Raw genomic sequence first — 12,528 nt, forward strand, 5'->3', positions numbered from 1 at the left:
CAAGCCCTTGCTTTTTTTCTCTAAATCGGACTGTCCACCACCTTCCCCAGGGGACAGCAAACACAAACGTCCATCCCCCATTAGCTCACAAACATAATGCTACCGGTCATCCCCCCCGATACAACCTATTCCTTTGTCATTATAGTTTCTCCTCTACCGTAGATTAGTTGTTACATTTATTTTAGAGACCTGAATCCATATGCCTGTTGGATCTCATTATTTCTCCTGATGATACTGGTACAGTATCATAATGTATGCATACGGACATTATTTCTCTGGTGCAATAAACATGTGCTGTGACCTAGGAGCACTTGATCTAACCTCACACACATGTTTATTACTGGCTGAAGCATGTTTCAAAAGTGTCACCTCTGTATTTTCCCGAACCAATTTGGTGTCACTCCCATCCTTGACAGCCCCACAAAAGACAAGGAAATTTATCATAAATTCCACGGCCCATTGGCCTCTTTGCATGGTAGCCACTGACCTTACTGATTGGAAGATGGCAGCCATCGAGGGACAGTCCTTTGCACTGTCCCTTTTTGGAGAAGTATGGGGTTGCCACTGAAAACATGCCATTTTTTATATTTTTGCTCCTTGTCACCAGATACGCATGAGATGCAGTGATCATCGCAGTTTGTGCTCATGTTTTTTTGTTTTCCAAGTGCAAAGACAGATAAAATACGATAAATTGAATTAAAGTCACTCTGAGCAGATAAAGCAGGGATAAATTGCCCATGCCTCCAGTGATATATTGAAATAGTGAGACACTGCATCCTATGTGGGGTTTATCTGGGTTTGTTTTTTTCTATTTACGCTGTCTCTGTAGTGCCATTTCAATGTAATGTGCTGTTTCTTTGTGTCTTTGTTGTCTCTTTTTTTCCCTTGTTCCCCCCCCTACCCTCCCTCCCCTCCCCTCCCACCCCGGAGCAGCATTCTGTCCCGCACAGGCAGGAAGGAGAACCAGGAAGCTTCCAATTTGGCCGTGCCCATGACCATGTGTCTTTTTCCTGTGCCATTCCCACTCACCCCATCTCTAAGACCACAAGTCAGTTCCATCAACCCTACAGTTACTCGCTCCCTCCTTTACAGCGTTCTGCGCGATGCCCCATCAGACCGCGGGGGGCAGGGGCAGCAGAGTCGGGACGCTCAGCTCTCAGAGTACCCCTCTCTGGACTATCAGGGCCTCTATGTGACCCTCGTGACCCTGCTTGACCTGGTGCCCCTGCTGCAGCACGGTCAGCATGGTGAGTCAAGGCCCAGTGCACCACTGTTTGTCATCATCATCCCCGAGCCGTCTGGCCTGCATGAAGCCACTGCTGCTTTTTTGGCCTCTTTTGTAACGGGAAGAGAGAAGTCCTGCTGAGGATCTTGAGGGATGCATGGGGTGATTGGGAGCACGCTGGATCCTGTCAACTCAAATGTTCATAACCGATTGGATATGTCAGACATAGGCCAACTCTTCTGTGTATCATACCTGACTGCATGTTTGTTATGTAAAGTGGGAGAAATGTTTTACTGATGATGTGATGTGCAAATATATAAGTTAAATGTATCAAAGTGCGCCAGACAAATGTAATTGCTTATTTTCACTTAGGAATGGCATTTTATGATAGAATACATTTTAGAGTAAGTTATTTCCAAAGTGTTCTCCATGGGCCCAAGGCTGCATCACAGTCAATGCTCTTATGTTTCATGAATATTTTACCATTGTAAAAAAAAAAAAAAAAAAAAAAAAAAAAAAAAAAGCTCAAAAGCATGAAAACCCATCTCCTTGACTAGAATGCTACTTTTCCTGAGGGTAAACTTTACTTCAATGGCTTTTAAAGAAAGCCTAGTGTCCTCAACAGAGGTTCATATTTTAAATGCTCACCAGATTTATTATTTTCTTCACTGTTATGCTCTTAATGTTTTTATGGCTTTTCATGAGAGTTTAATATCATAGCTGCATACAGTATGTGAATACTGTATGTACAGTTAATTGAATGAGTGTCTGTATATCTCTCTTTGTCTTTTTTTTGCCTTTCCCCTTTCTCATCAGATCTGGGACAGTCCATATTTTACACTACAACTTGCCTCCTGCCCTTTCTCAGTGATGATATTCTCAGCACTTTGCCCTATACTATGATCTCCACTTTAGCCACATTTCCCCCTTTCCTCCACAAAGACATCATTGAGTACCTGAGCACCTCTTTCCTTCCAATGGCTATATGTGAGTATAATGCATCATGATGAAGATATCATATCCTACTGATGTCCTAATGAAAGCCGACCTATTTGGTGGCATAAGTGATAATTAATAAATAGTATTATACTGACAAAATAAAGTCCTGGCATTAATGCTTAAAGATCCTGAAGCAACTGATGTAGTGAAGCCCCTCCAGCACTTACACACATGCATAAACCCAGTTACATAAACTAGTGCTACTGCCTCCAACATCATAATTACTAAGAGCACCACCCCTGCACAATGTGAATCTTCCAAGTTGTTATGATTCTCTCTCTTTCTCTTCCTTGCTCATTTATAGTGGGTTCAACTCGAAGAGAGGGTGGTGTCCCAGCCTATGTCAATCTCTCTGCCTCCTCTATGCTTATGATCGCAATGCAGTACACCTCAAATCCAGGTAAACCATCATGAACCTACTAGTGTGACTGGCAAACACTGGCAGCCTCAGAGACGTGCATGCTTGGATAAGTTGATATCATGTGAAATGTTTCCTCACTCAAGTTGCTCTCTATTTTTTCCTAGTATATCACTGTCAGCTGTTGGAGTGTCTCATGAAGCACAAACAGGAAGTGTGGAAGGTATTTTTTTTTTACCTGCTAAATACATGATGCAAATGCAGAAACATTTGTGCGAAGTTTCATTCCAAAACGAGATGTTCTTTGCCTGAAAATACTTGGGTTAGCTGAAGTGGCAACTGTTTAGTCTCAACTGAGGAAAAAAAATGAAAATAAACAATTTATCTGTGAGTCAGAGAGAAGAATTGGGTGCACAATGTGAACCATGCAGACTCAACCACTAAATTTTGTGGTTATTGAGTCTATTGGCTGTTCAGTCTAAAGGGTCCTCACTTCAGTCAACCCTCTGGAAGTTTTCAAAGTGCACTTTTAATGTTGTTGAAATCCTTAGCTTTCCCTAGCCCTTGACTTGCAGCATACCTTTACAGTTTTAGGGGATATAGTCATCTCTCTAGATATTTGGCATAAATATTGAGCATATTTAAAAAATGAATATCAGGTGACAATTTACTAAATAATATAGTGTGTTGAAATGTTTTCATTGTTTATCTGCTATCTAGTAATATATATATTTATATATATATATATTGCAGTTAGTGATAAGTTGATCACTATGTGCAGGACCTACTTTATGTCATATCCTACGGGCCGTCCCAAGTGAAGCCTCCAGCGGTGCAGATGCTCTTTCATTACTGGCCCAACCTCAAGCCTCCTGGTGCCATCAGTGAATACAGAGGGCTACAGTACACAGGTCAGATTCTCATGATGTCTGGACTTGATTTACTGTTGCTGTAATGATTGAGCGTCTAACCTATCCCCCATTTTTCTAACTCTCCCACCCCTCCTGTCAATCATCTGTCTTTATTTTTCCATTCCTTGCAGCCTGGAACCCTATCCACTGTCAGCACATTGAGTGCCACAACGCCATCAACAAACCTGCCGTCAAGGTGACCTCTTTGATCAATCATCAAAAAATAAAGGAGGGATTTGTGTTACATTGTAAGATGGTATTTCAATCAGAATTTCATGAGGACCTGTGCCATATTGCTGTGCTGAGTTCAAGTGTGCGTGTCTGTGTGTTTGCTCTTGTGAGCGCCACGGTAAATAAATCAGGGCACACCCGGGTGGCTTGTGCGAGTGGGGTAATGATATCAGCGTCTATGAAACTCAAGACCGGCCTCTTCTGGCGTGCACTGTCTGCTCTGCCTGCCTTTACTCAACTGTGCGCCAAAACTGACAAATAGAGTAGGATGAGGGGCACGGACAGGGGCCGGATTTCAATTACTAGGAGCAGGAAGGGGGTACAGGGGGAGGGGGGCTTAATTGGAAGCGGTGACCCTATACAGCCCTAGAGGATAGGGTGGCATCAAGCGAGCACACTAAATTACAGTGCACCATCTGAACATTGAGGCCATGAACGCTGCAGTTGAATACAGGGCCGTGCACAGATCACAACTTAGCAGAACACGGCATATGCGTGCAGCCATCCACATAGAGGCTCAGGGAGGCAGGTATAGGCTTCACAAATTTCCCTGGTTCAAACAGTGATTTATTGTCCCCAGGGTATAGTGCAACAGCATGAAATGTTAGCAGCAGCTGATGTGTGGCAGTATACTTTAACAACCACTAGTGCTCTTAACAAATTGCTGCTTTATTTTGCATGAAAATTAAACATCGACCTATCCTCATGTTTAAACGCCCTTTGAAATATGCCATCCATGCTCTTACTGACACTACCTGTATTACTTTCACAGATGTGCATAGATCCCACTCTTTCTGTTGCCCTGGGAGACAAGCCCCCTCCTCTTTACATTTGCGAGGAGTGCAGCCAGAGGATAGCAGGGTACGCATCTGTCTCAGCCCGGCCCTCCATCCTCCCCCTCCTTCAACAAAATGTCTTTCCAAACATACATCACCTACTGCCTGCCTCATTATTCCTCTCTTTAACCCAGGGGAAACACATTGCCATGGTTACATAATTCCCCTGTGCAGTTAATGAGATCATCATCACAAAAACACGCAGCCACTTGTTTCCCATTTTTCCGACATGTATAATACTATAATTGCACGGCTCGGCAGTTTGCCTTTTTCTTTGATGTTAAGGAATGATTTTCCATGTTCCCATGCTGTTTATTGTAAGACGCTGAGGCCACTGTGTGTATATGTGAAATGGAAGTGTATTTAAGCTCTGTGGTCCAATCAAATGTTCTTTATGCATTTCCCTGACCTTTTCAGAGACCATGCTGAATGGCTCGTTGATGTGCTTTTGCCCCAAGGTGAGCGTTCACAAATAAATAGGAGTTTGAGCTGGGTTATTAATTTCTTTCAGTTTGTCTTCCTCCCCATAGTTTATACTCTACATGTTGAATGTTTCTGTCACTTTGTCTTTGCAGCTGAGATATCTGCCATTTGTCAAAAGAAGGTAAGAGGTTCATATTGTGATGTGCACACTGGCGCCTTGGTTTGCTCTTTCATCAGCTCATATTCATTGTGGTCTATCTCATTACCATTAGAGCACAATACATCAGCTTATCCAGTGTTTCACCATATCCGGGACAGTTTTAAGCACCTCCATATACAGATCTTGATAATATTCATTATGCATTTTAGCCTGTTTGCCCACTGAAACCATATCCTTTTCTGCTATTATTGATTAACATCTCTGACTTTTCAGAAAAATAAAGTTGTGTCCTATTTTGCACCAAATCCAAGTAAAAGTACAATGAATGACTCTTTCGCCCTCTAAAAAATCAAACATTTTAAAGCTTGCTTTGCCATATACATGTGTTGAACCAGTTAACCTTAAACTGGAACAATATGTCATGAAATCCAATTTTTTTTTGGTGACAGATGGTGAGGTAATTTATTTATAAGAGACATGATTTTTTTCTCAATTTGAGAGTCCATTCCCTGAAGTGGCTCTGTCTTTTGTAATGGAACTGGTGGGGCGTGATATTTGTTCGCTGTTGTTGAATGCAGTGCCAAGGGCATAAGTGCTTCCTGCCGGTTTCCAGGGAGACACTGGGAAAACTGGGTGTGCGATGGTCTCAGGTATTCCCATCTAGCTGAGCTGTCACCCAGCATCATCACGGGAAACAGCTGGCCTCCATCCTAGTTTTTTAGGATGCAGTGGTTATAATCCACCGCCTGCCTCTCAGGGCAGGCTTTGTCTCACTCATTGCAGAAAGCTCTTTAAACTCCCACCTGGTCTCGCTCCAGATCTGTCATTGCAAATTTAGACATTACCTATCTATCTGGGAAGTGATTATGTATCACATTTACCGGAATAGCAACTTATCAATACACCTCAGTCCGGTGGTAGAACACAGTGTAAATAACAAAACCTTGGTAACATCAGGGTAATGACAGTGTTTGTCTGTCGTTGAAAGATGCATGGGTGAGTGACAGAACTCTCTGCCAGAGGAAAGATATGTTAATTTGATTGGCAGTAACGCATCCCTCTAAAGGCCAGAGATTAGTGGCTGATCAGATTAGGTCAGTCCCCCATTGCCGTCCATTTTTTATTTTTAGAAACCTGAGACACCATGGGGACACAAAGAATTATTTTATTTATGCAGATATAGATTAACAAATATCTCCAAACAAACACCTTAGATAGCAGATTATTTCAGTATGTCTTTATTTAGCTGCCTGCTCCCAATATAGAAACAAAGTGAATGTCTTTTCTTTGTTCTTTGTTCTCTTTCCTCTTGTCTTGTCGTGTCTTGCCTTCTCTTCTCTTCTCTTCTCTTCTCTTCTCTTCTCTCCTCTCCTCTCCTCTCCTCTCCTCTCCTCTCCTCTCCTCTCTTCTCTTCTCCTCTCCTCTCCTCTCCTCTGCCTCCCCTGTGTCTTGGCTTCACAGAACTGTAGCTCTCATGTTAGAAGGGCCGTGGTCACCTGCTTCTCAGCCGGCTGCTGTGGGCGCCATGGCAACCGGCCTGTCCGCTACTGCAAGCGTTGCCATGTCAACCACCACAGCAGTGAGGTGGGGGCTGCGGCGGAGACCCATCTGTATCAGACCTCACCCCCTCCCATCAACACCAGAGAGTGCGGGGCTGAGGAGCTGGTGTGCACCGTGGAGGCTGTTATAAGGTACATTCACAGTGTTTATGTTGATATATCACAGCCGCAGCGAGGGCATGTGCCTGTGGTGATACAAAACACGTTTTTACATTCTGCTTTCTCCCACTGTGTATCTGCCCCTCTGTAACCATTATCCCTCTCATCTGCCCAGCCTGCTGAAAGAGGCAGAAATTCACGCCGAACAGCGTGAGTTTGAGCTGAACAGGCGTCGTCAGATGGGCCTGTCTGCCTCCCACCACTCTCTGGACAACATCGACTTTGACAACAAGGAGGATGACCAGCACGACCAGCGCCTCCTCAGTCAGTTTGGCATCTGGTTCCTGGTGCGTATTCACAGGCTGTTTCCGTGTCCGCCAATTACAAGGAAGGGTGAGATAAGGATGTGTTGTGTACATGGCCGCTTATCACGGCTCTGCCGAATTAAACTGTATCTGGCTTTATTGGTTTTGCTCCTCTGACGCATCAGCCTGCCCTTTGCCCACCTCTCCTCCTCCTCCGCCCCCTGCAGGTGAGCCTGTGCACCCCCAATGAGAATACTCCCACAGAGAGCCTGGCTCGGCTGGTCAGCATGGTCTTCCAGTGGTTTCACTCCACCGCCTACATGATGGATGATGAGGTGGGCAGCCTGGTGGAGAAGCTCAAGCCTCAGTTTGTCACCAAGTGGTTGAAGACGGTGTGTGACGTGCGCTTCGACGTCATGGTCATGTGCCTGCTGCCCAAACCTGTGGAGTTTGCCAGGGTAAGGAGTCTTTGCCGAATGAGCATAGGGAAATATTGGAAATGGAAGGGAAATAATTATGTGAAAATGCAGCTTTGTGTCTATTCAGAAAGATCAGACCCAATATTATGTGGCTGTCATCCCACAGAGCAATGCACATCAGCGCTCTTGTCTGTTTCAGATATTGTGTATGTTGACCTGTGAAGATGTTAGTTTGTGAAACATGGAGGAGTAAAGAATTTTATTTTAGGCAGGACATCATCCGTACTCCCTCTTGACTGTGTTTGGTCTGACTTTGTCTGTGTGCACTTTTTTCCAGGTGGGGGGGTACTGGGACAAGTCATGCAGCACGGTGACCCAGCTAAAGGAGGGCTTGAACCGCATCCTGTGTCTGATACCCTACAACGTCATCAGCCAGCCTCTCTGGGAATGCTTCATGCCTGAGTGGCTGGAGGCCATCCGCACTGAGGTGCCCGACCACCAGCTGAAAGAGTTCCGGGAAGTGCTCAGGTACTTTCACCTCTTCAAAGACAAAATGTTTACATACAGTACTTTGCTGCAAGCACCTACTTTTTGCCAGAAGATGTGATAGTGCATAACAGTATTTCGTTGCCGTGCCTGTGTCTATAGGTAGTTGCATATGAGCAGTAACTCGAGGAAAAAATGCAGCCTAAATCAGTTTAACACTGATAAAATGAGAAGGATATTTGTGGTGCAGCTTGCATTTCTGGGCTAATTTTTGTTTAATGGTTTCTTCTACTTAATTTCACTTAATATTGTCTTTACTTGGCATTTCCCATTTTATCTCCTATGCACTGGCATTTTCCTTAAATCTAATAGCCTAAGCCTGGATTCTTTTTATGATTTTTTTTTATCAACTCCACATTCCTTGTATGCAATGAGCATCACATATTGATAATGTAATATTTATCTCTTTTAACTGACCTCTGTGAGGCCAAATTTCTGCAAGTTTCTTTTAACTTTTACTCTTTGTTACTGAGTTCTGTCTCTCTTCTCCCTGCAGTAAGATGTTTGATATCGAGTTGTGCCCTCTGCCCTTCTCCATGGAAGAGATGTTTGGCTTCATCAGTTGCAGATTCTCTGGTTACCCAGCGTCTGTGCAAGAGCAGGCTTTATTGTGGCTGCATGTGAGAGCACATAAACACACACACAAACATACGCATGCATGCGTGCACACACACATACACACATGCACATATGTATGCATATGCCCAAGTGTCCTTTTCACATCCTGTGGTTCAGTCCCCAGTGTGTGTGATTTGAACAGGTTGTCACTGAGTGTGAGAGTCTGGGCAGGGGCCCTGCTGAATATGGATCTGGGTCACAGAATGAGACTGAGAGAGACAGGAGGGATTTTGCCTTTCATCCCATATGCACTCACAGCTTGCTGCCCTATATACATGGATCAGTTTCAACTTTCTTGTCACAACTGTGATCAAGAGATAGCAGTAATTCAATCTTAGTAAATAGGTCACATTCAAATCAGAAAAGAAGTTTTTTTTCTTACTTTTGCACCTCTTTATGTCTCCATGCCATATCTCAGTGGCTTGGGGTCCATTTTGTATGTGAGTATAATGTGTTTATAAGTCCTTATTACATGCTTAGCATGAGTTTTTATTCATGTCTGTCTATATTTCTTCCTGTGATACTGTGAATCTGTGTGTCCTGCAGGTAATGTGTTTATCTTTGTGTGTGTGTGTGTGTGTGTGTTGTTTGGACCCAGGTGCTGTCAGAGCTGGACATTGTGGTGCCTCTTCAGCTGCTGATTGGGATGTTCTCTGATGGCGTGAACTCTGTGAAGGAGCTGGCCAATCAACGGAAAGCCCGGGTGTCAGATCTGACTGGCAACACCGGGGCTCGTAGGGTGAGCGAGACAGTCGTGCCAGACCATCCAGCAGAGCACTGTGCATATTAGCAACAGCACTTTGCCCGGGCCAGTGAGCCTCACAGATATGAGTTTTTAATGTTCACTTTTCGTCTCTTGTAGTTGAATCATATTAACAGAAAGCCAGGGCACATGGCATAGTCCCAAAAAACAAGGGTGGCCTCAATCGCACTGTGCTCAAAACATCACCTGAGTAGGTGGTGATGAATTCATGCACCTTGGAGTTGCTTTCTGTGTGTGGGCTCCACTTTTCTTTTTTTTTTTTTTTTTTTAGATGTTTTATGTTCTGTCCAGCACCTGTTTGGATTTGATGTGTGTATATTTACTCTGCTTTGAAGCTATTGTCTACCATTCACAGGGATGTGTGTTGCCATGGTAACTGCCAAAGTCTAAATATAGCTCCGTTAAGGGGCTTAATTGAACTTGACCAGCATGGATATTTATAATAAAATTAATTGCTCAGCAACAGTGGACTGCTACACGCCATTAGACTCAGCAACAGAGGTTAAAAGACTGTCCAGGGCAAAATGCTTTGAGTTCAAATTGAAACAAACATATTTCACATTGTATAGTGATGTGTTCTGTGCTGGTAGGTGAGTGTGGTCTCAGATCCAGGACGCCGTGGGCAACACAACACCTTGAGCCCGTTCCCGAGTCCATTCCGCAGCCCGTTCCGCAGCCCGCTGCGTTGCAGCCCCTTTAAAAACCTGGGGCACGCCGCTGGCCACTGTGCTCTGGATCTGGACTGTGACGATGACGACATGAACCTGGGCTGCTTCATCCTCATGTTTGACCTCATCCTCAAGCAGGTGACCACACATTTGATGAAAAATTGCTACCATGTAATCTTTGTATAATATTCCTATTGTGACTTAAAATCTATCTGTAGTACTCAATTGTTGAATTTATAGTGGTTGCACTGTAGCTTATGGTATTTTTATCTCATAATATTCTTATATCACTGTTATGGAGACTTAAGTGTGACAGTGCTATTAGTGTGCTATCCTTTTAATATGTATTTGGGGTGGTATAAAATAATACTGCTCTCAGTGCCACAGAAAAAGGATGTACACCTAAGTGCTATATTCACAATATTCAGCAGGTTTTTTTTTTTTTAAAGCCGGTTATCGTTCTTCCTCATTCATTTAGAGACAAACGACTCACAGTGAACAAAACACACAGGTGGGATGTAGAGATGTGTGTCGTGCTCCACTTTCTGTTCCCCCTGTTTTCATGGTTGTTTCCCCCACGGTCCCAGATGGAGCTCCAGGATGATGGTGTGATGCTGGGTCTAGACAGCAGCCTGGGCAAAGATATCGTGGGCATCATCAACAATGTATTCCAGGCTCCATGGGGGGGCTCACACACCTGCCAGAAGGATGAGAAAGCTCTGGAGTGCAGCCTATGCCAATCCAGCATCCTGTGCTACCAGCTGGGCTGTGAGCTGCTGGAGAGGCTGACCCCACGGGAAGAGATAGGCCTGGTGGTGAGACACTGCACACGTCATCATACGCCACATATAAATGGGATCTGTGCATAAAACATGTTAGCCTGCAAGACTGATGCCATTCGGTTCGCCTGTCCCAACCCACAATGCAATTAGAAAGCACTTTTTTGTATCCGGTTTAGCCATCTTGTTGTAGATGATATCACTCCAGGAGGCTGGCAAGCTTTACAAAAGTGGTTTGCTTTGTATGTGCAGGCAAGCACTCACAAACAGATCACTCTAAATTTGCATGTGAATGTGGCTGATGGCTAATGGTTGAATGTGGCTGACAGTGTATTAGTGATCATGTGAAGAGGGGAACTTGCAATCTCTCCCCCTAGGAGCCCACTGACAGCTTGGAGGAAACCTTGCTTTTGCCTCAGCCAGATTACTCCCAGGGGCCCGAGAACACGACCGAGGAAGGAGACAACCCAAGTGGCATAAACACTGACAACCCCAGTAACCACTCACCCGATAACCCACGTGGGTATATATGATGTCTTTCAAATGAAATGTCAAGGTTGACGTTAACCTCTTCAAGTCCTGTGGGTGGATTTGTCGTTGCTGCAGTGCCAAGTTTTGTTCAAACCCACACTTTATTTTAAATTCTTGTGGAGATGCCAAGGTTTCCAAAGACACCAAATATACCCAGCTGAAGTACAGGGAAATGTGTATAAAATAAAGCACAAGACATCGAGATATTTTCTATTTTACGTAATGGTGCAGTTACAAAATAATGGTGCCTTTGGACTTTATATTTCACTCAATATAAATGTGACCCAAAAACAGCAGATACATAACATGCATGTGACCCTGTTGTACAATATACATAAAATATTTTTTCCAACTTTGAAGGCTCTTGAGCGAAAAAGCATTGGAAAATCAGCACTGAATGTGAAATCAGAACAAATTCTGATGTCATGAATGTCAATAATCTCATGCACTGACGTATGTCCTGTATAGGATGTTTCATATTTTTTATCATTATAATGTTCTTCATTGCTACAGAAATCTCACATTTCCAATCAGCCTCCACTTCCTATTGGTTTTGAAGACTGGTGTTCTATTTTAACGCCCCAAAAAAAGAAAAGAAAAAAACTTGAAAGAACAGTAGAGATGTTTTTTTCTTGTTTGAGGAATTTTTTTCTCACATGAAAGCCTTGTTCCTTCCAGCGATGAAGAATAACTCCGATAAGAAGTTCTCCTACCAGCAGCTGCCAGTGTCTTTGAAGCTTATTTACACAATTCTGCAGGTACTTGTTCTGAATATCTGAATGTTTAAACTGAGATACAAATAGACTGGAGGCATTCAATAGCATTTCCTTTTTATGTGTAGTTTACTTAAATGTAAATATGATGTATGTTATATTTGTACTGTATGGGGCAGTGATCATTGATGTCCTGGGCACTATTTAGGAAATGTCCAAGTTTGAGGAGCCTGACATCTTGTTCAACATGCTGAACTGTCTGAAGATCCTGTGCCTCCATGGGGAGTGTCTGTACCTCGCCCGTAAAGATCATCCCCAGTTCCTGGCCTACATCCAGGAGAAGATGCTCATCCCAAGGTGTGTGCACCAGAAGTCACTTTGATCA

The 12,528-nt window shown here is 43.7% G+C and overlaps 2 protein-coding genes across 2 annotated transcripts in view; one reads left to right on the forward strand and one right to left on the reverse strand.

The window, feature by feature from the left end:
• Positions 1-12,528, reverse strand: part of LOC115354312 (inositol-tetrakisphosphate 1-kinase-like) — a 578,973-nt gene that overhangs the window by 74,543 nt on the left and 491,902 nt on the right. The gene's annotated exons all lie outside the window — the stretch shown is intronic.
• The window catches only part of unc79 (unc-79 homolog, NALCN channel complex subunit), a 32,699-nt gene that overhangs the window by 4,614 nt on the left and 15,557 nt on the right, over positions 1-12,528 (forward strand). The window contains 21 exon segments of the mRNA XM_030044672.1: positions 934-1,247; positions 2,042-2,212; positions 2,529-2,624; positions 2,750-2,805; positions 3,364-3,493; positions 3,625-3,689; positions 4,497-4,585; positions 4,978-5,018; positions 5,136-5,164; positions 6,605-6,834; positions 6,977-7,148; positions 7,334-7,564; positions 7,863-8,053; positions 8,568-8,691; positions 9,288-9,428; positions 10,043-10,258; positions 10,708-10,935; positions 11,277-11,398; positions 11,400-11,422; positions 12,109-12,188; positions 12,352-12,500. Coding sequence (XP_029900532.1) covers positions 934-1,247; positions 2,042-2,212; positions 2,529-2,624; positions 2,750-2,805; positions 3,364-3,493; positions 3,625-3,689; positions 4,497-4,585; positions 4,978-5,018; positions 5,136-5,164; positions 6,605-6,834; positions 6,977-7,148; positions 7,334-7,564; positions 7,863-8,053; positions 8,568-8,691; positions 9,288-9,428; positions 10,043-10,258; positions 10,708-10,935; positions 11,277-11,398; positions 11,400-11,422; positions 12,109-12,188; positions 12,352-12,500 — 2,898 coding nt within the window.

Source organism: Myripristis murdjan, chromosome 22, assembly GCF_902150065.1.
Source record: "Myripristis murdjan chromosome 22, fMyrMur1.1, whole genome shotgun sequence".
NCBI lineage: Eukaryota > Metazoa > Chordata > Actinopteri > Holocentriformes > Holocentridae > Myripristis > Myripristis murdjan.